This window comes from Mauremys reevesii, linkage group 8 (genome assembly GCF_016161935.1).
Source record: "Mauremys reevesii isolate NIE-2019 linkage group 8, ASM1616193v1, whole genome shotgun sequence".
NCBI classification, from domain to species: domain Eukaryota; kingdom Metazoa; phylum Chordata; order Testudines; family Geoemydidae; genus Mauremys; species Mauremys reevesii.
In genome coordinates, this window is record NC_052630.1 from 96,673,061 (window position 1) to 96,696,583 (window position 23,523).

The following is a 23,523-nucleotide window of genomic DNA, read 5'->3' on the forward strand; positions in this document are numbered from 1 at the left end:
TGCTTCGGATCTTTGGTGGCAATTCAGCAGCGGGGGGGTCCTTCCATTCCAGGACGCACTGCCAAAGTGCCCTGAAGACCCAAGGCGGGGGGTCCTTCCGCCTCGGGACCCGCCGCCAAAGTGCCGGGTTTTTGGCAGCAATTCAGTGGCAATGGCCTCCCACCGCCAAAGACCCCAGGGCGCCTGAATCCTCTGGGCAGCCCTGTCTGTAGTATAGGTATAGTCTGACTGTGTCCACTATTCAACTTCTTTTTACCGAATAAGGAAGCCACACAGGTTTGGGTTTTGTTTAAATGCCTTCTCTAGTTTGCATCAGAAGTCGAATGGTTTCAACACCCTAAAATGTAGAAGTCAGAGGTTTTAATAGTAGTAGTATCATCCAGAGCTTTTATACTTGCTCTTTATAAAAAGAGCAAACAAATTCCATATAATCTAAAAAGAAAAATTCCTAGTGTGCAACTTGCAGTCCAATCAGTAAAATTAAACCAGTCTTTCAGTAAAGCAAGGTCCTTATGAAAGAAAATTTGGGCTTTTAGCATCAGGTCTTTTTTTTTTGGGGTGGGGGGGAAGAGGGGACCAGAAAATACCTGAGCAACGATTAAATATATGGCTTACAAACAAAGATCTACAATTTATCCAAAATAAGTCACCCATACAGGTTTGCACTGGGAATATGCAACAAGATTCACTGCGTGAAAGAACATAGGGTTGAGAGACACACAGAACAAGGCCATCCCTCCTAAGAGCAAAGTTTGCTCTTAAATCCCCACCAGGAAGCTAAGTCAACATTCTCCAGGCCCAGGTGATCACCACTGGTCTTTCTGTGGCATGTTTACTTTACAGCACATTTAATAGATGGGGATTTCTCTCTCCACCCCTTCCATCTGTGAAGTCACTCTGGGTGGCAGAACCATAAATAGAGATTTTTCCCATAACCTTGTCTGACAATGCTAAAAACGGAAACAAACAATGCCTCACTGATGTCTGTAAAGCCTCCAACCCCAAATGCCACGTAACAATCTTATCAAGAAAAAAATCAAGGGATTCTCACTCACTCACTCTCTCTCCCCTACAGTAATAAAGCAGCTGACTTCACAAGCATCAGTATTAAAGACTTGGTTGGCCTACAGATGGACTAACCTTGACAGCCGGCCCATGTTGGGGGGCTTTCCCAGGGGAACTTATGTTGTGCATTGTGTATAGTGCATGGAAACTTTGCTAGGTGGTGAGCTACCAGGACACCTTTTGCACCCACAACTGCTACAGAATCAGAACCCATGCAAAGAGGCATCTTGTTTTTCAGGGGTAGGGTGTTTCCTGGCTTCGGGTGTGAACGCTCCCAGACTCAGCGCCTCCATGACAGCAAAGTGACCCATGGCTTTGAACTGATGGCAAGGACTCTCCATTGGGTCAGAAGGGGGGTGGGGGGTGGGAAATGAATGGGAGACCTGCATTCAATTGCAGCCAGATGCTGTTTCTAACACTTCACAGCTGAGCAATTCACAAGCTGGCTATAAAATTAGGGCTCTCAGTGTCTGCTAGGACTTCTAGCTGCTACAAATAATCAATCAATCGAAAGACTGACTCCAATGGACATTGGCCATGCTGCCTCATCCACCTTTTTGTTGTTGTTGCTGCTGCCCACACTCTCTGGACAAGGAAGTTACCTTATTGTACCAGCTGCACTCCTGTAGCGTGTCTAGACGATGTGCTGTGCTGATGAGACAGAGCTCTCCCAGCAGCAGAATAAAACCACCTCCGTGAGCAGTGGTATAGCACTGTCCACAACAGCACTTGTGTCACTTGGGGTGGTTTATTCACACCTGAGTGATGTAAGTTAGGCTGACATAAGTCTAGTGTAGACATAGCCTCAGAGGTGGTAGAACTAGGAGTAGGTAATGGCTCAGATACAAGATCTCCCTCCCCAAACAATGCCACAGAAAGGACCTTTGAGCATGGGGAAGAACTGAATGGTCTGAGAGGGAAAAGGTGCTGTCACACCCTCATTACACCCATTCATGAGTGGAGAAGCAGATCTGGGCTACACTTAACATTCTCTCTCTCTTTCTGGGGTTTAAAGAACAGTTCCCCCCACACACACGTACTTGAATCTCCAGGGCACTTTTGGAACATGCAGCAGCCAAACTGTCCAGTTCACCTAGTTCAAGGTCAGATCTGCTGGAGTTAAGAACACAGGGGTGACAAAAATGCAGCTTGAAACTCTCTGAAGGTGAATGTTAGAAACACATTTCTACTGCATTTGTAGTGGAGAACGCAGTTGGGTATTTTCAGACTGCAAAGAGAGGTCATTTCATAATTTTACCATAAACTGCAGGTCATAAATGAAATAGTGGAGCAGAGACTTGGATCATATGTCCAAATAAATCACTTTACAGAAGCCCACATACAGGCAGAGATAGCAATAAACTCTTCGTTGTGCCTTTTGAAATACAACCTTGCTTGGCCGTGGCCTCCTTACATCTAACAAAGCTTCAGAAATAGCCAAAGGGCAGCGCAGAAACAAAAGCGGCAGATATTAACTTGTTCCTGTTCTATCAGAGAGGGTCTTCACTACCTCTTGTTTTCTCCTCCTCCAGTCATTTCTCACCCACCCCCTTTTGAAAAGATCTGATCAAGTTTTCTAGTGATCACCCCGTTTGTCTCTCTCATGCTCACTTGTCCTGTTTTCCACCTCTCTCCTTTGACTTCACCTTGTAGCATTTAACAGGGGACACCATTGGTAGTGATAAAACAGTTGTTCCTGAAAATTTATGGAGTTTCAGTGAATAACTCCTGGAGGTGAGGTGGTCATTGAGCTGTAAGTGGGAGCTGTTTATTTAGTCAAACTCCTACAATAGCACTGGTCTGGCTCCTTTCCCCAGGATTTCTTCCCCAGAAATGTTTGGGATAGCAAACTTTTAAAAGTCACAAGAATTGTCATCTGTTTGGGGACTTTCAGGGAGATGACCGATTTCTGGCCTGGTCCAAGCAAGTATTAACATTCAGCCCCAGTTTAAACATCCAGAGGAGAGAGGAGTATGACAGGGCGTGCTTTTCCTATTGCCCATCATTTGTAAGATTTGGTTTTTGGAATGAGGAGAAACCTCATGTAAAAGTGGGCGAGAATGGGTTAAGTACGGGCTGAGCACAGACTCGGGGCAAACCATTTGAATTCACATCATGACTGGGGGAAGGGACTTCACGGCTGGAGCCATCAAGTTTCCAGCTCATACCCAAAAGGGGTTGGTTCTGTCTCAGCAAGAACAGTCTTGGGAAGTCCTCCTCCAGGATCTGGCAATTCCTGTAGAAGACTTGTACCTCCTCAGGGTACAGCATGAGAAAGAAGCCATATGAAACCTACATCATCCTAGCATTGCTGCGTGACTAAGGCGCAGCTGTTTGCTCAAAGCAGCACAAGCCTTGATGGGTTTGCCCCAGGTAAGCCCCCAAAAGCATGGATGATTAGACAACCCTTAGCTGAACAGCTTGGTCTGCAAAATTAAACTGAAAGCCTGGCCAAAACAGGGTCTTGAGCAATTTTCGCACTCCCACTGAATGTATATACATGCACACTCAAAAAGCCCAGTTGGACCCTACTTACGGTGGACACTGGGCACTTCATTATGTAACACTATCTTTCCAGAAAGCTGTTTTATTTCACATCCAGGCCAACTACTGCGTCTTCCTGGTTTATCAGTTCTCTGAATTTATGATTTAACAACATTTGCAGATCTCTCAATTGTTCTTTCAAAGTAGGAATGACTGAAAGATCTGCAAATACCCTGGATAGTTGAGTGATTGGAATCTGACAGTTCTCCAAACTCATACGTTTTAGATGCAAGCTATAGTTCAGTATTAACCTATGTATTGTCTCCCATTGCTACTGTACACAGGGGAAACACTGTTGCCTTTCAGTGGCAAGATCCTTTCTAGGGAACAGTATCCATCGATATTCTGTAAGACTACATCTAGAGTTCATTCCACCTCATTCTCAAATGTGAACCCATAAGCCTCCACCACATTTTCACCTACCACATGTAGTAAGAAACCTGCGGTGAACAAAGGCTCCTATCGTTCTGCAGACATTTAATAAATCAAAAGTTGTTTAAAACTCTTGTCCAGCAACATTTCCTCTTACAGCAGGTTTATCTTTGAAAGGCAGGTAGTTCCAGATGTTGGACTTTTAACCCCATCCTGACACCCCATTGCATCTCGGAAACACACAAGGTGGGTCCTCATTATTACAACAATTGAGCTATGTATCAAGTGCCATCATTAGGTCTCTTGGGCTTGGTCTACACTGGGGGGTGGGGGTGGAGAAAAATCTCTCTAAGATACACAACTTCAGCTACAAGAATAGCGTAGCTGAAGTTGACGCATCTTAGATCGACTTAGAATCACTTACTTCGCGTCCTCGCGGTGCGGGATCGACGGCCGCTGCTTCCCCGTCAACTTTGCTTCCGCCTCTCGCTGAGCTGGAGTTCAGCAGTCGACGGGAGAGCGATTGGGGATCGATTTATCGCATCTACACTAAACACGATAAATCAAGCCCCAATAGATCGATCACTACCCGCCGATCCTTGGAGTAACAGAGCATTGCACTGGTAAACAATAGCTGCTCCACTTGATAGAGTAGCGCCATTAGCCTAAATTACCATGCAATGCCTTGAGTTTGAAAGGAGTCCTCGTCGAGCCTGGATTCCATTCTGTGGGAACTAAGAGGAGGGGTCCATGCAATGACCATGCTAATGTTAGTCTGGGGACCAGGATCAAGGATTGTGTGTCCCTCTCTCTACAATCTGTTTGTCAAGCTTGAACAGTCTGGGAAAGAGACACCCATGTCATCGGGGAGCCCTTACTCCTTAGCAAGCCAGCTCCGTATCAGTGGAGATACCCTGACACTGAGTAGCACCCCAACCCCATGACTACTTGTGGAGTAAGACACTGTTCTGTGTGAGTCAGTTTGGCTCACCCCCACCCCAAGGCTGTCGGGGGTTGCCAGGCATGTGTAGCTAAAGAAAGGGCTCCCTGAGCAATCATCAGGCTAAATCTAGTCAACTGCCAATTCAGAAAACAATTCTGTAGAGAATGGAAGAGTGAACTTTGCCACCAAAGCTTTGTTTTGTCAGCCCTCAACTGCCTCCCAAGAATCTGTCTGCAGCGGAGACACTGCAGTTCACTTCTGTCTCCTGGAGCCTCTCTCTAAAGCTCCAGCCACATCGCCTGGTTCCAGTGGTGCCCGGGGCTACATCTACACTTCAAAGAGAAACCCAGAGCACCCAGACTCAGCTCCCCGGACAATTGACTCAGGCTTGAGCTGCAAGGCTAAAAAGTAGCAGCATAGAGATTGGAGCCCAGGCTCCAGGCCTAACATCTATGTGCTATTGTTATACCCACAGCCTGAGCCCCACAAGCTGGAGACACAGAGGTTTCTATAGTGTTGATGGAATGTTCTTATGTCTTGGGCTGATTGTTTCCTCTGATCCTTTCCCCTTCCCTTCAATCTTCACCTTTGCTCAATCCACACCTGCCCTCCTTACCCACTTCTCCCCGCCCCATCCCTCTAGCCTCATTTCCCTTCCATGTCCCCTCTCCCTTCATTCTCTTCCATTTAGCTGATCCCCTTCTCCACCACTGCCCCCAAAATCATGGCACTAACATGCTGTTTGCTGCCATCACATTGTTCACTTTGCTCGTGTGTTCTATCCCTTCCACCACCCTCTAGGTCTTGTCTATTTAGATTCAAAGCTCTTCAGGACAGGGACTCAGACCCTATTTGTACAGGGCCTAGCACCATGGAGCCCCATTCCTGGTTGGTCCTTACATGCTACAGAAACAAAACAGGATTAACACCAACAGGCACTGAAGCTCAGGCTTCTTCATTTTTACAAGGTAATTAATGGGCATTAGTTACCTTGCTGTAAATGCCTAGTGGAGACGAGGCACTGTAGTTTTACTGCAATGTTGTCTAGGCAAGGTGAACCACAGGTGGGGGGCAGGGAGAGTTGTGTTGACCTCACCTAGCTACCTTGCAGTACAAACTACCTGCACTTTATCTCCACTAGGATTTTACAGAGAGGTAGCCAGCGTGCACTAGTTACCTCACTAAAACCCTGCACCTTTTTAGAAGGTGAAGAGTGTCTCATTCTCCTCTGAAGTATTTTTCTGAGCCATTTTCATAGAATATCAGGGTTGGAAGGGACCTCAGGAGGTCATCTAGTCCAACCTCCTGCTCAAAGCAGGACCAATCCCCAACTAAATCATCCCAGCCAGGGCTTTGTCAAGCCTGACCTTAAAAACCTCTAAGGAAGGAGATTCCACCACCTCCCTAGGTAACCCATTCCAGTGCTTCACCACCCTCCTACTGAAAAAGTTTTTCCTAATATTCAACCTAAACCTCCCTCACTGCAACTTGAGACCATTACTCCTTGTTCTGTCATCAGGTACCACTGAGAACAGTCTAGATCCATCCTCTTTATAACTCCCCTTCAGGTAGTTGAAAGCAGCTATCAAATCCCCCCTCATTCTTCTCTTCTGCAGACTAAACAATTCCAGTTCCCTCAGCCTCTCCTCATAAGTCATGTGCTCCAGCCCCCTAATCATTTTTGTTGGACTCTTTCCAATTTTTCCACATCCTTCTTGTAGTGTGGGGCCCAAAACATACCCACATTTTTGCATGCATCCACACTAGACCAAGACTGTGGAGTGAAAGTGCATTAAACTGAGCAACAGCCACGGGAGACGGCCCGCTTCCCCTTTAGCGGTATTCCAGTCCTGCTCTGTAACTATTCTACCAGCACTGTTCATTTTCACAGTGACTAAGTAGAGACCCCCACACCACGCAATTCAGATCCTAATGTGCAATTCCCCTGAGCTGGAGGTATTTGGATCGGCAGTTCAGATTCAGATTCACAATGCCAGTGGGGACAGGGCTTAAGATACAGAGATCAAGTCATTTTTTAAATACCCTTCGTTCAGAGACTTCTGAACCTTCCACCAGGTCTGCTGTTCACTCTTGGTATTTCACTCAGCGCAGACAGCAAAAACAGATGAGTCAATTTCACTCCTTGGTTCTGGGTGCTGCAGGAGAGTATTTGAACCCAAACCAAAAATCTGTGTTTATGCTGAAAGATGTGAAGACAAATATCAGGAGGATTTTTGTAAAACTAGGGTTTAAATCAGTGGTTCTCAGACTGGGGTCTGCAGACCCCTGGCAGTCTGTGAGGGTACTCCAGGGGGTCCATACCTCATGTTCGGGGACCCTGCTGATCAACTCCTTCCCCTCCCTCCCAGCAGCATGCAGGAGGTGCTGGGAGGGATGGGGAGGAGCAGGGACAGGGCGCACTGGGTGGGGGGGTGGAAAGAGGTGGGGAAGTGGAGGGGCAGAGGAGCAGGCAGGGCCTTGGGGCTGAGCTGGGATTGAGCACCCCGGGGGAAATTAGAAGCCAGTTTGAGGATCCACAAATATTTTAAAAATCAAATGGGGGTCCTCAGGTTGCGAAAGTTTGAGAACTGCTGGTCTAAGTGAATGATCCTTTAGGTCAAACTGCCTAGTAGCAATGCAAGATGTAAGGCGGGGGGAAATGAAAACCCACTTGACCCCAAAGAGTTTGGAAAAAAGTTGTTGTAGGGTTAACAGTTTCCTTTCCACGGCATTAGGATTTTCTGGCCAGTACTGAGCTCCAAGTAGGATCCAGGATTCCTAGGTTCTCTGTCCATCTCCATCAACTCACCTTGGGCAAATCATTTCACTGTGCCTTAAGTATTTTTCAGTTGGGTAAAACTTAGCTGCCTCCCAAGGGTGTTTGAGAGACTTAATGTATGTGAAGCACTTTGAGACCCTTCGATGAAACAAGCTATACAGCTGAAGTATAAATTATGTATTTTTAACTCTCAGGGAGACTAAGAAGCCAGTTTACATTCTGCATCTGGCTAATGCAAACAGAGCCTGTCATGGACATGGGGCAGGCTCCACCTCTGCCCCCCTCCCTGAGAGCACCCCCGCTGGTGTCAGGCCTCATGCCTTCACTCTAAGGTGGAATTTTGCGATACTTCCACTCCTAGAACAGGATCTAGGCTGCAATACCCTGGGTTTCAACTGTGCTTACCCAGCAGCTCCAACTGGGTTCAGCAACTCCTGTTCTTCCCTTTGAGACACTAAAGACTGGTGACCAGAAAACCTGTTTACACCAAAGTCTTGGTATTTACCACATTGCTAACAAAGCACAAGAGAAAAGGATTGTAAAAAACCACCGATTGTCTAAATGCACATTTATCGTCCCTAGGGCTTACGGCCCCGACATTAACCCAGGCAGGTCTAGCTTCTTCAGACACCCCGCCCCCCCCCAGCAGATGCCTGTCACAGCCTGGGTCCTCTCCAAACAGCACCTCTGCAATTACCTCCCTCTCTTCAGAGAGTCCCCTCTGTTTCCTGGTCCTCAGCCTTTGCCCTGCTCATCAAAACCAACTCAGTGGGTCTCAGCATGTGGTCGAGCCAGACTCCTCGGAGCCAATGGCTTTGCGCCATTGTCTTATGGCGACCCTCTAGCGTTTACTAAGGGTTGGTTTGCCCAGGGCTATTCTTCTGCCCTTCCTGCTTGCGCCTCCCGACGGCTACTGTGAAACTGCAGGCTATCCCCGTATACAGTACATACAAGTTACAGAGCAGCTCCATAGAGAAACAAGGTGGGCGAGGGGAAAAATAAAAATCTTTTAGTGGCCCAACTTCTCTCGATGAGAGAGAAGCCCTCAAGCCACACAGAGCTGCTCTTTTCTCTCCGGCGTTGTTCCTACTGTGACCTGAAGAAGAGCTCTGTGTGGCTCAAAAGCTTGTCTCTCTCACCGAGATAAGTTGGTCCAATAAAAGATTTTACCTCACCCGCCTTGTCTCGAATATCCTGGGACCAACACGGTGACAGCCACACTGCACAGCGCAGCTCCATGTCCACCACGCTACCCCCTCTGTATGGGGAGACGAGATCACCAGAGACGCCCTGCCCGCCTCACACAAACCGTCAGCCAAAAGCAGCACCAACTCACGCGTGCGTTGTGAGTACCGAGAGAGTCCAGGGTTTTCTTAAAAGCCCAGGTCTGGAGACAAGCAATGACATGAACATCGCAGCTTTCATTACATAAGTGAGTTTACAGCCCTCATGGTTGTAGAGAAAAGCTCGAAAAATGTGACCCAGGGGAACACTAGCTGCTCAAACCCCAGAAGGCAAACTCAATTTTTTTGGAGCCTGACTCATGCTTTTGAATGCCTGGAGTTGTTGATACTACAGCCACCAGCAGGGCTCAGTGTGGTATTTCTAGGAAACAGCTGGGCCTGGAAAAGTTGAGACCATTGCTAAACAGATGCTCACTCCATTGACTATTGCACTAACATTTTTCCAAAGTAGGGGGCCATTCCTAGGCTTCTGTTTGTAACCAATCCTTCTCCATAGGAACAGACTGGGGGTTTAGTACCGTCCTCTCAGATCCAGTTATGAAGCCACATTTTGCTACCTATGCACCTAACGATTGAGGGGATTATGCCCTCTGTGCAGAAGGGAGCTAGTGGCGACGTCTCCCATTTACAGAGAAGGAAGCAAGTCTCCTTCCTAAATTGCTACATTAGCCCACCCAGTGACAAATACTGTTCTGCTCTGAAAAATGCAGCCAGAACTGCTTTGGGGGTTACATGTTTGTCAGTCCCCAGCAGCTCTCAGCTGAAATTTGCCAAGTTTATCAGCAGTATTTAAACACCACACACACTTCCCTCTCTGACAGCCCCCCCACACTCACCCTGGGCTCAGGGTCAAGCTGGGATCTTCCTGTCTTGTACATCACCAGTAAAGATTCTGCAGAACGGGGCTAGGTAGGTATAGGAGAGCACAATGAGCATCCTCAGAATTGTTAACTCAACTGCAGAGTCAAGCCAAGGTAGCATCCAGCTCATCTTTCCACTACTGCAGGGAACCTGCTGTGCTAATAGGAGCAGAAAACCTTTTTTGGACACCAGTGATATAGAGACCATTACCCACAGAAAGCAGGTGGAGTCTTCCTTACCGTGGGGGTGGAGGGTCGGCAAAAACAAAGCCAAGTTCTTGCTAGTTTCCATAGAAGGCTTTTAGGATTCCCCTCCCAAACCAGCTCCTGAGTTCAGGCAGAAGACCCCAAAGACACTTGGCTCTCAGCTCCCCAATAGCTGATTTATCAGGCTACTGTCCCTTTAAGAGAGGCGCTGACAGCAGGATCTGATTGAGAAAGGGGTTAAACGAAGATGCCTCTCTCCTATGATTGTACAATGGGTGTGTTAGTCACAGATCAACCCCAGGCTAGCCCTGCCCTGAGGCACCAAATACCAAAGCCTGAGCCAGGAAGGATGCTTGGAGCCGAAGCACCAGCACGGTACAAGCAAAACTGAAGGTGGGCTCCTCAGCCCTTTCCTGGCTCCGTCTGTGGGCGGTGGTGGGGAAGCAGGTTGGGCCCGGTTAGAGCACAGCCAGCCGACGTGTTAGTCCACCTGTTCTCTAACACCCTGATTTTTCCTTGCATTGACCAGGCTGCAAACTCTTCTCGCTGCCCCAATTCCACCCCACCCTGCAGAGTCACTTCACTAGATACAACCCTTGACGCTCACCGCCAGGAGAAAAACCCTCGTTGTCCAGAAAGCTTAACCCGTAAGGAGCTGCGGAGTGGCGGAATGTGTGGCTCAAACAAGGAACGTTCTGAAGACGCTGCCAAACCGAGCTTGGGAGCCCCATTGGCCCTCACCTGGGAGCTTGGAATACAAGCCCAGCTACTCCGGCTTGGCTGCCACAGAGCTTAGGTCCTGCTGTCGAGCTCAGCTCCCAACCCGAGGAGAGGCAGTTCGCTGTGTATGTTTGGCCTAGCTGCTGTGTCCATTTCCCGGTCTCGCTGAAGAAAATAAGAGCCCTGAGGTTAAAGCACTGGACCATGCTCAGCTTCCTGATGTGCTACAGATGTGCTGTGCAGCCTTGGGCAAGTCACTTAGGGTAGGTTTACCCCGCAACCGGGAGCGAACCTCCCCACCCAGGTGCGCAGACTCGAGCGAGCACTAAAACCAGCAGCATTAGACACTGCAACGTGGGCTGGAGCTTGGGTGGGCTTGAGAGCTCGAGCTGCAGTGTCTCTCCTGCTCTTTTTAGCAGATTAGCTTGAGCCCCAACTAGCGGTCTCCTGGCGGTAGCGTAGACGTACCGGTAGCCTCTCTGTGCCGGAGATTTTGCTCCGTTAAGGGGAATGATGCCACCTACCTCCCTGTGGCAAGGAGAGGCTGTTAACTGACCTTCGTACAGTGCTTCAAGCTCCTTGGATGGGAGGCTGCGTAGCACAGAACGGTGAAATGACCGTGTTCAGAACAGGCACCTGATTACACTCAGTAGACTGGAGACCTGAGTGCCTCGGGGTGGAGATTTTACTAGGTTCTTAACCCTCGCACAGCTCTCAGCTACTGGAGCGACAGATGCCACAGAAATGCCTTTGGAGATAGAAGCCTGCTGCGGCATTCCCCAGCTGCTGTGCTCTTATTTTGTAGTTTGGGACTTTCGTTCAGGGAAAATATTGCTTTAAGGGAGGTTTCCCCTCATTTATTCACTAGTGCAATGCACAGGGGAATTGATGCCTTGGCCAGAGTGCTGGAAATTGTGCAGCTGAGAAATAAGCGTATGGTTTGGGTCAACCGTACAGCATCCCCGTGTCCCAATTAGCCATGACTGTTCTCTTCCAAAGTAACGCCAACTGCTTATTCACAACTATATGCCTCCCCTGGGAGTGGGTTACCTACAGGAGCTATCCAGACCTCTAGGGGCAGAGCCGCAGTGGAGCTGTGACAATTCACAGCAGCTGAGGGGCTGCCACCCTCATATTTACTGTAAGGAAAATGATGTGGTTTTTATAGATCAGAACAAAAGTTACTGCTTTGAGCAGTGGGAGCCCCAGAGAGCCAAGTCCTTTCTCCAGAGTACAACACGGACAGCAGCAGTGCCAGCTTCAGCGAGCTCCAGCTCCCCCCCCCGCACACACACACACCTCTTGCAAAGGGGAGAGCCAGTAGTTCAGCAGCCATAACCTATTCAGGCTCTGTCTAGGGAAACTGAGTCAGGTGTAAACTCTAGACACACCTCATCAACTCAAGCTGGGATCCCAGCAGCTTATTTTACACACACACACACACACACACACACACACACACACACACACAGTAGTAAATGGACGACACTGACGCTGGACCAGGTCTGGATTAGTTACCCAGAAGTGAAGAGCTCCCGAACCTTTTAATCGACAGCATAAATCTTGTTTTAGTCCCAGAGAGCCTGGCGCAGGGTTAGAGAGGCAGCCCAGGCTAGCGGACAGGACGCTGCATGGGTACTCTGACCTGCTGTGTCACCTTGGGCCAGTCACTTCCCCTCGCTGCACCCGCTTCCTCTCCCACCATTGGTCTGGCCTGTTTGGTGGGGGGGGAAAATGGATAGCTCAGTGGTTTGAGCACTGGTCTGCTAAACCCAGGGTTGAGAGTTCAATCCTTGAGGGGGCCATTTAGGGATCTGGGCAAGAAATCTGCCAGTACTTGGTCCTGCTGTGAAGGCAGGGGACTGGACTCAATGAACTTTCAAGGTCCCTTCCAGTTCTAGGGGACAGACAGACAGACAGAGAGAGATGGAGATATACCTATTTCAGATACACAGACACACCTGACTCCAGCACACATAGGCCTACCCAAGCCAGCTTGCTGAAAATAGTGGTGTGCCCCTGACAGCTGCCCAAGTACAACCCTGCCTGTGCCCTTGGCTACGTACTCAGGGGGCCAGCCTGGCTTCACAGCTCCTTAGCAATCCACATTACATGTGCTACATTCAGACACCCTGACTGCAGTGTGGGCACACCCTTAGACTGGAAACTCGACAGCCATACGAGGTGTTAGTACAGCACCTGGCCCACCAGGGCTCTGATCTCAGTTAGGGCTAGGTGGAATTGTAATATACAGACAAAACTTCTGCTTCTAGATACAGTGGATTTAGGGTGACCAGACAGCAAATGTGAAAAATCATGACAGGAGGAGGTGGTGGTGGGGAAGTGGAGTAATAGGAACCGATACAAGACCCAAAAATCAGGACTGTCCCTATAAAATTAGGATATCTGGTCACCATAAGTGGATTCCACATGTCAATCCCTCCCCCATAGTTCTCAGCTTGGAACTTGCTCAGAAGGGAAGATCAGAACACACTTTCCTTAGAAGCTGTTTGAAGTCACAGGATTGCACCATTTAATTATTTAATTTTTTTTGCCTCTTGTGGAAGCCAGTTAATGTAGCTTCCAAGGGCTCAGAAAGGCAGTGCTGCTAGCAAGGATGTTATCTGAGAGTGACACACCAGGTTTTACTGATACAGTAATCAGGAGACTCCTCGGTGCTGTGACTCACCTGGGGCAACTCTAATCTGATTCGTGCTCTCAAAAAAATAGCCCCTCCTCAGAAAGCCTGCACTACTCAAAGAGTAACAAGCCCCCCTCAAGCCAGTCCCCAGCCTTCTGGCAGCTCCTCCTTTGTGATTCCACCTTGAAAGCCCACCACTGTGCACCTGCCCCACCCATTCAGCAACTAGGGAACAAACTCTGGCACATCCTGTTCCGAGCCTCCCAGAGCAAGCCAAGCCAACATACCACTTGTTCCAACATCAGCATTGCTGTCCCTTTGGAACCACTGCCAGGCAGACTGGAATGGGTGTCCAAAAGGAATGAGCTCCCCCCTGGAAGAGGCAGGAGAGCTGCTTTCTGGCTAGGGGACAGCCCAAATCGGTGCTTTCTATGAAGGGAGGAGAACAGCCCCTGCTATAGCAGGGGAGGTGGGAATCACATTTCTCCCAGCTGTGTCACAACCCAGCATGGCCTCGAGAAGAAGCGTGATCAGAGCCCTGCTCCAGTGCCTTAGCCACCAGGAGATCCGGGCTCAGTCCTGGCTTAGGCACAGGCTTCCTGGGTTAGTCTGGACGCCTCTGTTCCCTATCTGTGAAGTGGTGATACTCCTTCCTTTCTTCCACCTTTTGTCTGCTCTAATTAACTGGCAAGTGCTGCAGGAAAAGGACCATCTCTTACCAGGTATCAGTACCCCTAGCACAATAGGGTTCTGAGCTTGGGCTGGAGCCTCTAGGTGTTACTGTAAGACAAGTAGCTATAACAGGCTGGGCACCTCTGGGCCCACCCAAACTCAGCCCCTCAACACACTCCCAATACCATCCACCTCACCCGGGGATGACGAGACTTACAGCACATCAAGATCCTTGGAGGAGAGGCCCTGTATCATCGTGGAAGGCCATTAGGACACATCTTTCTGCCTTACCTGCATGCTGGCTCTCAGGTGGACTCTCAGGAGTTTTGTTCCCCCTGCACTCCACCACCACCCGTATTTCCTGCTGGTAGTCTTCTTCTGCGACATCGTGCTCAGATGTTTGCAGCTGGATAACCTGCAGACAAAGGTTGCCCGGAATTAGCATATCAGGCATAATTTGTATTATTTATAAGACAGTACCAGCTGAGGTTGGGTGCCCATTGTGATCAGCACCATAAAGACACATTAAGAGAGATTTCCTGCACCTAAGAGTTTACTGCATGCATGCCTCCCTCCTTCAAATGAGATGAAGAAGGGACATCCTGATGAGTGATTGTCATTAAAGATCCATGGCACTTCCAGGAAATAGGGCATTTCACCTCAGTGTCCTTCTGGCCACATTTTAATTCTGATTGTTACACTCCAGCCACTTCCATTCCATGCCAACGTCAGGAGAAGCCATTCTGGGGGGTAGATGCACAGCTTGCAGAGAGCTTTGGAACCCTTCCCAATGAGAGGTGCTGCATCAACGCCACACATCACCACATCTCATTCAAAGCTAAGGCCCATCCAGTCTAGCAGAACGTTCATGTCTCTGCTCTATGAGAGGAATATTGCGTCGTTAGAAAGTGCAGTGGGAACCTGGTCCTCAGCTTAGAGCTCACCCCAACCTCTCCCCCAACAAAGGAGGCGCTTGCAAGCCAAGGGATACTTGCAGGTGGTTTGGTCAGGAAGTCAGCCACCTTCCTAGGAGGCATAACAATCTCCTAGCAAGATAAGGGTAGTCCAGAAACCCAGGGTTGGCCAATCAATCATCCAAAAAGAGCCAAGTCCAAGACACACAGGGCCATTCCCAAGTCCCATTCCAGCTGAAGGGAATAATCTGGGGTTCCAGACAAGGTTTAAGTGAAGCTGGGGAAATTAAATGGGATCTGACTCTGAACCTTCCTCAAACTGGTGAATGGGTGAAACTAAAGGGTGGATTATATATTGGAGTTGGTTTTTCTTTTTTTTTGAGTTTCTGCCTTTCCTTTTTTTTGCTGAGTTTCACATTAGAAGGCTGATTAGATAAAGGCTGAAAGGCTAACAGGACAGCAGTTTGGCAGTCTTGAAAGAGTGAAAGAACAAAGTGTGTGGAAGGAAGAATGCCTGCCTCAGAAAGTCTCAAAGTGCCATGTACATTCACCATTCACAAACAGGAGCATTTGATTTTTGACCCACTCAGGCCCAGAGAGCTCACTGCCAAACCACCAGCTACACACTGTCAAAGAAACAGGGTCAGAAAGTTGGCCTGAGGGGCATGGTTTATGACGGGTGACCTTACCTCTACCCTGGGGTGGTAGACCCTCTCCACCTCAAACTCTCAGCCACTCACTCACAAAGTCACAAAGTTTCCCGTGGTGCCCAAATAGCAAGTGTGGTCAGGATCTGAAAGGCTCTGGGAAGCATTTGGAGCAGGGAGAGAAGAGAGGAGAGAGAGCTCCGAGAGGACTTCAGTCTCACTCCTGGACTCACAGTTTCACTTACTTACAGTGATTAGCTTGATGGCTACCTTCATGTAAGCATGTTACAGTGTTATCATATACTTTACCATTTCATTTTCTTCCCTTCCTCTTTTCTCTCCTCCCTCTGTTCTGTTTGTTTTGTTTGAAAATTTGTTTTTAAAAAAATAAAATTTAAAAAAGTCAGAAAATAGAAAAGTGGGGAAAAATAAAGCTATAATGGCCATACATACATAAATCCCCACTGAGGTCAATGTATCAATGTACTGAAAATTCTTGAAAAATTCTGAAAAATCTACCCACTTCCAAGAAAAAAAAAAAAAAAAAAAAAAAAAAAAAAAAATAATTCCCCTCTCCCTCCTCCCCCCCTCTTTTTTTTTTTTTTTTTTTTTTTTTTTTTTTTTCAAAATCAAAAAAACCATTATTTCATATTTTAACAACATAACAGTTAAAAAAAAAAGTGAAATGAGTGCATTTGACCCCAACCAAAAAGCTTTTAAAAACTTTACAGAGAAGTTTGTGAATGAATGTTTGCTGATGACAAACACAATTACAATTATCCTGATTTAAATCCTGGTCAGAACAGTCTGTCAGTGTCCGAATTGCGTAACGTTAAGATAATATTTTTATTTTTTGAAAATGAAAATGAATTTTGAATTTAATTCTCAATTCACTTTTTTTTTCTCAGCTTTTTTTTTCAGGAACAGAGCAAGATTTTCTCAAAATGTATTCACTAGTGTCAATTATATTTGCAAGTTAGTAATGAAGTTTCTTTGAATTTTTTTTGCATCGTTGGCAGCTATTGGATGGTTGGAGTCAAAAAACTGAAACTGTTTGATTGAGCAGGAAATGTATCTATATATGATGACCTGTTTGACTGAGACACTATAGGTCAGGTTACAGTTGTGCAGGTCTCTTGGAGTTATGCATTTTTTGCATTGCTCTGCACTCTGCCAGTGCCCAGTAACGTAGTCTAGAACACCTGCAGCAGAACAGACAGAAAGGGGCAATAAATCTGGATCTGTGAGGCACTCAGATACCTCTGCGACAGGCAGTCTAGAAATGTCTCCTCAGCAGTTGGCATCCCCCACCTGCTCTAAAAGCAGAGTCCACACAACATGTGAAGCCGAAAAATCATCCCCTTCCTGAGTTTGGCTTTATTAACTAACAAGTGAGCAACAACATCAAATCTTCTCTGTGGGTTTGGCTGTTCAGGTTCCTCTATTGGGACACAGCCCATACCCTAAATCCACCCACCCCCCGCAGAGATTTCAAGCAGGTCCACACTTAAAATGCATGGATGGAGTTGCACTGCTGTAGTTAATCCACCTTCCCAAGAGGCAGGAGTTATGTCCATGGAGAAGCCCTCCCATCGATAGAGCGCTGGCTACACCCGGACCAGGGGTTAGGCATCGCTCACAGGGTGTGGATTTTTTATACTCCAAGTGACTTGGGAAGTTTGTGGTGTTGACCAGGGCTCAGTGGGTTAACAGAACCCCTTTAACCCTTTCCCATCTGGAACACCACGTGCTAACAGAGGGGGGCATTCCAGGCAAACACTGACAGCCTGTAGCGAGTCTATAAATAAACCAAGCAAACATTCACACCAAGTTGCAGCTTCACATGAACAGTCCCAGCACATTTTGCAGGATGAGCTCAGCTTGGATTACTTAGAAACTGACCTACACAAACCCCCCCAGATCCGAACACACTCGGATCCATGGAACATTTAGAGCTGGATCCCAACTTTGTGCTTCAGCCCACTTCTGGATGCAATCCAACCTTTCCAATTTACTCTATTAGCACACCGTTGTGTGCTTCAAAACAGTGGACCCTTCCCATTAAAGCTGCATGTCCAAATGGAAACCAATTTTTTTTAAGAGAAAGTTGCATTTAAAATGGATGCATGGGACTGGGGACTCCCCAGGCAATAAAAAAAAATAGGTATCTATATATATATTGCTTCAAACATTGCTTCACAGCCACCAGGCTAGTCCAGTGGCATTACATGGAAGATACTATACAATAATACATTTGTTATGCCAGCCACATGGTCAGTGAGGAACACAGTTTCAGGAGTTCCCCATGCAACCGCCTTATCTCTAAAGCGAACCAGTTCTGCTCTGTTCCCCAGAATAGCACTTGCAGCTCCTCACGGTGCTTCTCTCTCCCCTCCCCATCATTTAGATGATCTCACTAAAGCAGAGACACCCTCAGTCCCCTGCTGGGTTAGCTTCCTGTATACCAATAAATCACAGCTGATTTGACTGCTGTGACAAAGAACTACTGTTTCAATTAAAGAAGCAGGGGGAAAAAATTAAGCCGCTTAAACCAATGTACTTTTCCTAGGTCCTTGGAAAATGAGAGTCTGGCAAGCCCAGCATTTCGTACAACCGGCGGACAAAAGGTATTCTGCGGCGTCATAACAGGACCCCAACCCCAGGCAGATTCAGCAGAGGACTAGCACACAATACAAAATAAAAGGGAAAAAGGAAACCAACAAGCCACAGATAAACATTGGCAGTTAAAAGGAGGGATTCTACATCACATCGGTGCTAGGAGAGTTCATTCATGCATGTGTACGAGGTGGAAATACTATGTGAGGAGTACTAGAGAAATACCTCTAAGTTGCATTACTTGCAAGGTACTGATCTCAACACAAGTACAAGCTCTAAGGCACAAACTGAAATGCAACCAGTGTAGATACTACAGGAGCTAAGTTCAGAGGCTAAATGGTATGGGACAGCCATCTTACTGCAGCGATGGCTGGTAACAGTTCAGCAAGGATACCACAGTCAAAAACATTTTTCGCATAAGTGCAACCATTACTGAATTGATTTTGGGGGAGGGGAGAAGAGATGGGAGGAGATAAAGAGGGGACACACTTGTACCCGAGCTATTGTTCCAGAAACCTTATGCGAAAGCTTTAGTAAATCTGAGTGGTTAGTACATAAATACTATGCAATTCTTTACCAAGAGACAGTATTCCCTGGGCCCTTTTTAATGTCACATTCTTTTGTTTTTCAGCTAGCAATAGATCATACAGAATGTGTCATACAACAGCAGCAGCCCCACTATAGCTCCATCACAACGGTGGAGCAGCTAGACTGAATCCGAGTGAGTGGTGCTGTGACCCGGCGCACAGACTCACAACGCCACTTACTCAAGTGAAGTTGTTTCAGTTCACCCACACCTGTGGATGAGTGGGCAAAGGGTGTCTTCCCCCACAGCTGAGACTCATTTCCTATTCCCAACAGAGCCCAGGCATGAGGAAGGAAGTGGGTAAAGGAACCACTTCCTTCTCCAGCAGCATTAAGTGATCAGGCAGAGATGGGAATTTGCTAGCATTTAATGGAGGGGAACATCCCAGCACCCCCCACCCCATCTTTATCTTTCTTTCCTTACATCTTTTCTCCTCCTCACTTTTACTGCTGCATTTCCTGTCATTGTGACTACTATAGCAAACAATGCCGGGGGGGGGCACCAAAGCATGTAAAGAAGGAACAGAGCAAGAAGAATGCAAGCAGCAAAGGGTGGCATTAGAAAGATTTTTACAATTCAGAAATATTGGCTGAAACGCACACATATGTATATATCAGTGATTTGTTGTTATTCACATTAAAAGGGAGGAGCCCAGAAGTGAATGTTTGCCTAGGGCCCAGTGATGGGTCAGTCTGGCCCTGTTTAGGTAGGAGAGGATCTAGATTTCTGAGCATTAGTTGAAGGCTCCCAGTAACAAGCGAAGATGCAGAGGTCTCATTTGGATAAGACCCCAAGCCTTTGGCTGCTTTCTTGGAGCCACCTGATTCTACAGAATTAGGTAAAGCCTAACATCATCACCTCTTCCTTCCCCCCTTATGGAAAAGGCCGATAGAATTTAGCAGGGATGGAACAGAGAGCCTGATAGAAATGACCCTTAAAAGCTACAGAATTTGATGGAAAATGCTCCCCTTTCTGTAGGGTGACTGAAACATGCTATGGAGTTCTCTAACAAGTTCTGTAAGATGGCCCAAAAGCCTATAAAAAAGGCATAATTTACTATGGCACTTTTCCGTGACACTCCACAGCCCACACACCCCTGGAGGGAACAGGAAAGACCTTTTTCCCCCATTAATGATTAGCTGAGATGAAAGATCAGTAAGCAAATCCCACCAATGAATTCCAGTGGGAACTCCCTGGTGACAAGCCCAGCTGCCTCTCCCATTTCCTGGGCTCCCCCTCAGGGCACAGTCCCTGTGCTCCATCTTTTGGATCAGTCTCTAGCTAGTAGTGCTCCAGTTCATGTGATGCCCCCAAGGCCCTTCTTGCTCTCCTTCCGCATCACCACCGCTGCTTTTAGAGGGTGAGACACACAGCTCCATTACTCAGCCCTTTTCCCAGCCCACTTGTCAGTCTTCCACCCTGCAGATAGTTCCGCTCCCTGATTTTGCTGCTGTTCAGAGAGTTCCCCCAGCAGCAACATAGCAAAATGGACACACTCTTTTCAACTTCACTGCTGGCCACCTGGCTGTGCATAGCAGATGCAGAAGTGCCAGTTTCCCCTCTGTGCTGTGGAAAAGCAGGATCAGCAGCAGAGGCCCTGGAGCTCTGTCTGCAGACTCAGTAACGCAGCTTTGCATGGGTTCATTTTGGCAAAGTCTCTTCACAACCGGAAGGGCTAGAAACATTTTTAAAACAAAGGCTGGGATGCTGCAGAGACTGATAGCTGATTCTCTGCTTCTTCCCCCACCCCCAAAGTCACCAGAACTCACCAGTGGCAAATAAGGCAGGTTTTAACAAGCTCACCCTGATGCTGCTCCTCTGCAATATTGCCTCAGTGCAGTCCTCACCTTTCTCCTGCTGTATCCCTCACAGAGCGGGAGGGCTTAACATTCCACGGGGAAGGGGGAAGCTCTCTTTTCTTTCCATCATCGCCCTGATTATTAACTGTAGCATTCGTCCCACCTGATGTTCCAGCGGTACTGGACACGAACACGTCCCGCTCCATTGCTAACCCACAGGCTGGCTAAGTCTGCTATGACGTGACAGTGTTGACACCTCAGCAACAGCCACTGCATAGCAAGAATCAGCAGCGAAAGGGTTAGAGTAACTTCTGACAATACGAAGTGTGTTCCTCCCACAACCCACTGCACTCCCGTTCTGCAAGGAACCCAGGCCAAACCCAGTTTGTCTCCAGGTGACCTGGCTTCTTCCACCCTATCACCCCCTTAGAAGGAGGTGGGTAGAGAACTGACACCAGGCAATCCTACAGATGAACAGAAGAGGAAGGTAATACCAGGTGCCAAGGAAGAAGAAGAGGTGGTAAATATTTGCAGAGTTCAATAAGAGACCCACTGAAGGAAAGTCACAACTGAGAATTCAGTTAAGGAGAAGCAAGAACCAGAGCAAAAAGTTTTTCCACTAAAGCTGCAAAAGATCAGTGGGGCCATTGGACAGGGCCTCAGCTGAACCCTCCTCAGGACAGTTTAGCAGCAGAGGAGAAGCAGGCTGCAGAATAATGTAAACAAGCAGTCAGGGAGTTAAGGGGACCAGCTCCTGAGACAGACATTGGAAGGGAAGGAAGAGACATGACAGGATCACCTCACAAAATGAATAAGAAAGTTAGACTCCCTCCACACTGACTGGGGGTGGAAACTGCCAGGTCTTTAAGTACAGCTGTTAGAGCGCTAGCTGGGCAAGGATTGCCTCTAATTAAAGCCCATGCCCATCTAATTAACTTAGGAAGTGCCCAGATCCTATGGGGATGGGTGCCAATATTTGTCTGTTCCTGTCACGTTTTGTATCTCGGGTAATCAGTGGCATGGCTTGATTTTAATAAGTGACTATTGATTATAAAACAATTATATTAAACATAGGGACAACATGAACTACAGACAAGCAGACCCCCCCCACACACACACAGTGTCCTGGATGCTATGCCCCTGCCCCTTAGCACCTTAAGTAGCCCTCATTAGCACATCTGCATGGCTCTTTAGATAAGACAAGTATCAGAGGGGTAGCCGTGTTAGTCTGGTTCTGTAGAAGCAGCAAAGAATCCTGTGGCAACTTATAGACTAACAGACGTTTTGCAGCATGAGCTTTCGTGGGTGAATACTTCTTGCATCCGAAGAAGTGGGTATTCACCCACGAAAGCTCATGCTGCAAAACGTCTGTTAGTCTATAAGGTGCCACAGGATTCTTAGATAAGACAGAAGTTCTTCCCAGACCACAAACGAGCCTCTTAAGAATTGTGACATCATTGAGGAATCTATCGAGCATTTTTTTTTACCATATAAACAACCACCACCACCTTTTGAGAGTGGGAAAAACACAGTTTTGCCAACTTCTCAGGATCAGTCTCTTGACAGCACCCAGAGCAGCTACAGTCCTTTTTTCAGAAGAGATTTTGTAAGCCCCCCCACGTACTGCAAAAAAAGCCATAGAACAAATCTGAGTTCCCATCCCCCATATGAGGCTCTCCATGATTGCAGGGATCTGCCCACGTGAAGCCTATTGGAGGATCCCAGCCATAGTTCTAGGTCAGCTGGTACCTTTTGTACTGTTGCAACATCTAACCTCAGAGCAAAATATTAGGACACTACCAAGTAATGAGTCCACAATTCCCATGACCCCAGCGCACTGCCTGTGCTATAGGCCAAGTTTGTAGCAGTCCAGTAAGTTCCATGTAGGACATTAAGTTGTTGCAATTCCATTTTAGATCCACTAGCACATTGTTCTCTAGTTCAGCTTATACAGCCTGGCTTTCTAACACCCTTACAAAACAAAAACATCTTGGCCTGCATAGAGTAGGGAGATTGTTTTAGAAATTTGCATGCCCCAGCCACATTTAAATCAGTTCAACCAGCATGTGTATGCTCCCAGCCTAGACAGGAGTTTAGAGTTACCAAGCTAGGCAAGGTACCAGGGCCCTTGGAGCTCAGACTCCTGAAGTAGGTAGCAAAGAATAGAATAAGACTAGTGATGGGCAAACCTCCAAAGTAGAGAATCAAAAGGTCCTTTGATCTAGAAATCAGGCTGGAAATCTGAGGAGAACACACACGTGATGTTTTGATGCGGTCTGCCCTGGACAAAGCCAAGAAGTGCAAAGATACATGGAACTGAAGCTCAGACCAACAGTAAGGAATACAGGCCTAACAATTCTGGGAGGATTTTACAAGGGAGTTTGGGGCAGGGAGGGGAGAGATCAGTGGTGGAGTCAAATCAAGACTAGAGCCAGCTCAAGGAAATTAACTGTACTTATGAACTTTCAGGACAGCTTCAGATAAAGATCAATGTCGGGGGAGGAAAGATGTACTTGGGCTGAGGCATAGGACTGAGAATTAGGAGACCTAGATTCTAACTCTAGTTCCACCACAGGCTTCCTGTTTGACCTCAGGCAAGTAAAGGAGCCTCCCTTTCTGCAAAACAGGAACAAGAACAGTCCCCTGCCTCTAAGGGGTGGTGGGAGGGGCTGAGCTCAGCAAGGCCAACCCCAGCAGTGCCTGCACATACATGGGCAGGCTGTGGGGGCAGTGATAGGGCAAGCAAGAGTATCTTTCCCTTGACAGTGGTAGGAGGGAGCTAAAACCTGAGAGCACAATTCAAGTGGGAGTTGGCCACTTCCCCTTTCCTATCACTGTTTGGGATACGGCCGGCCCACTGTACAGCCACAGACCTTTAGGTCTCACTGCCTGTTTGCTCTGACCTTTCCACAAG

The 23,523-nt window shown here is 47.6% G+C and overlaps 1 protein-coding gene across 5 annotated transcripts in view; it reads right to left on the reverse strand.

The window, feature by feature from the left end:
* The window catches only part of ACOT11 (acyl-CoA thioesterase 11), a 133,157-nt gene that overhangs the window by 98,476 nt on the left and 11,158 nt on the right, over positions 1 to 23,523 (reverse strand). For 2 of the 5 annotated variants that reach the window (XM_039483511.1, XM_039483510.1), the window contains exon 2: positions 14,339 to 14,462. In XM_039483511.1, coding sequence (XP_039339445.1) covers positions 14,339 to 14,462 — 124 coding nt within the window. Of the gene's footprint in view, positions 1 to 14,338; positions 14,463 to 20,657; positions 20,837 to 21,408; positions 21,444 to 23,523 lie in introns of those variants that run through there. The other 3 variants (XM_039483514.1, XM_039483512.1, XM_039483509.1) reach the window with 3 other exon arrangements.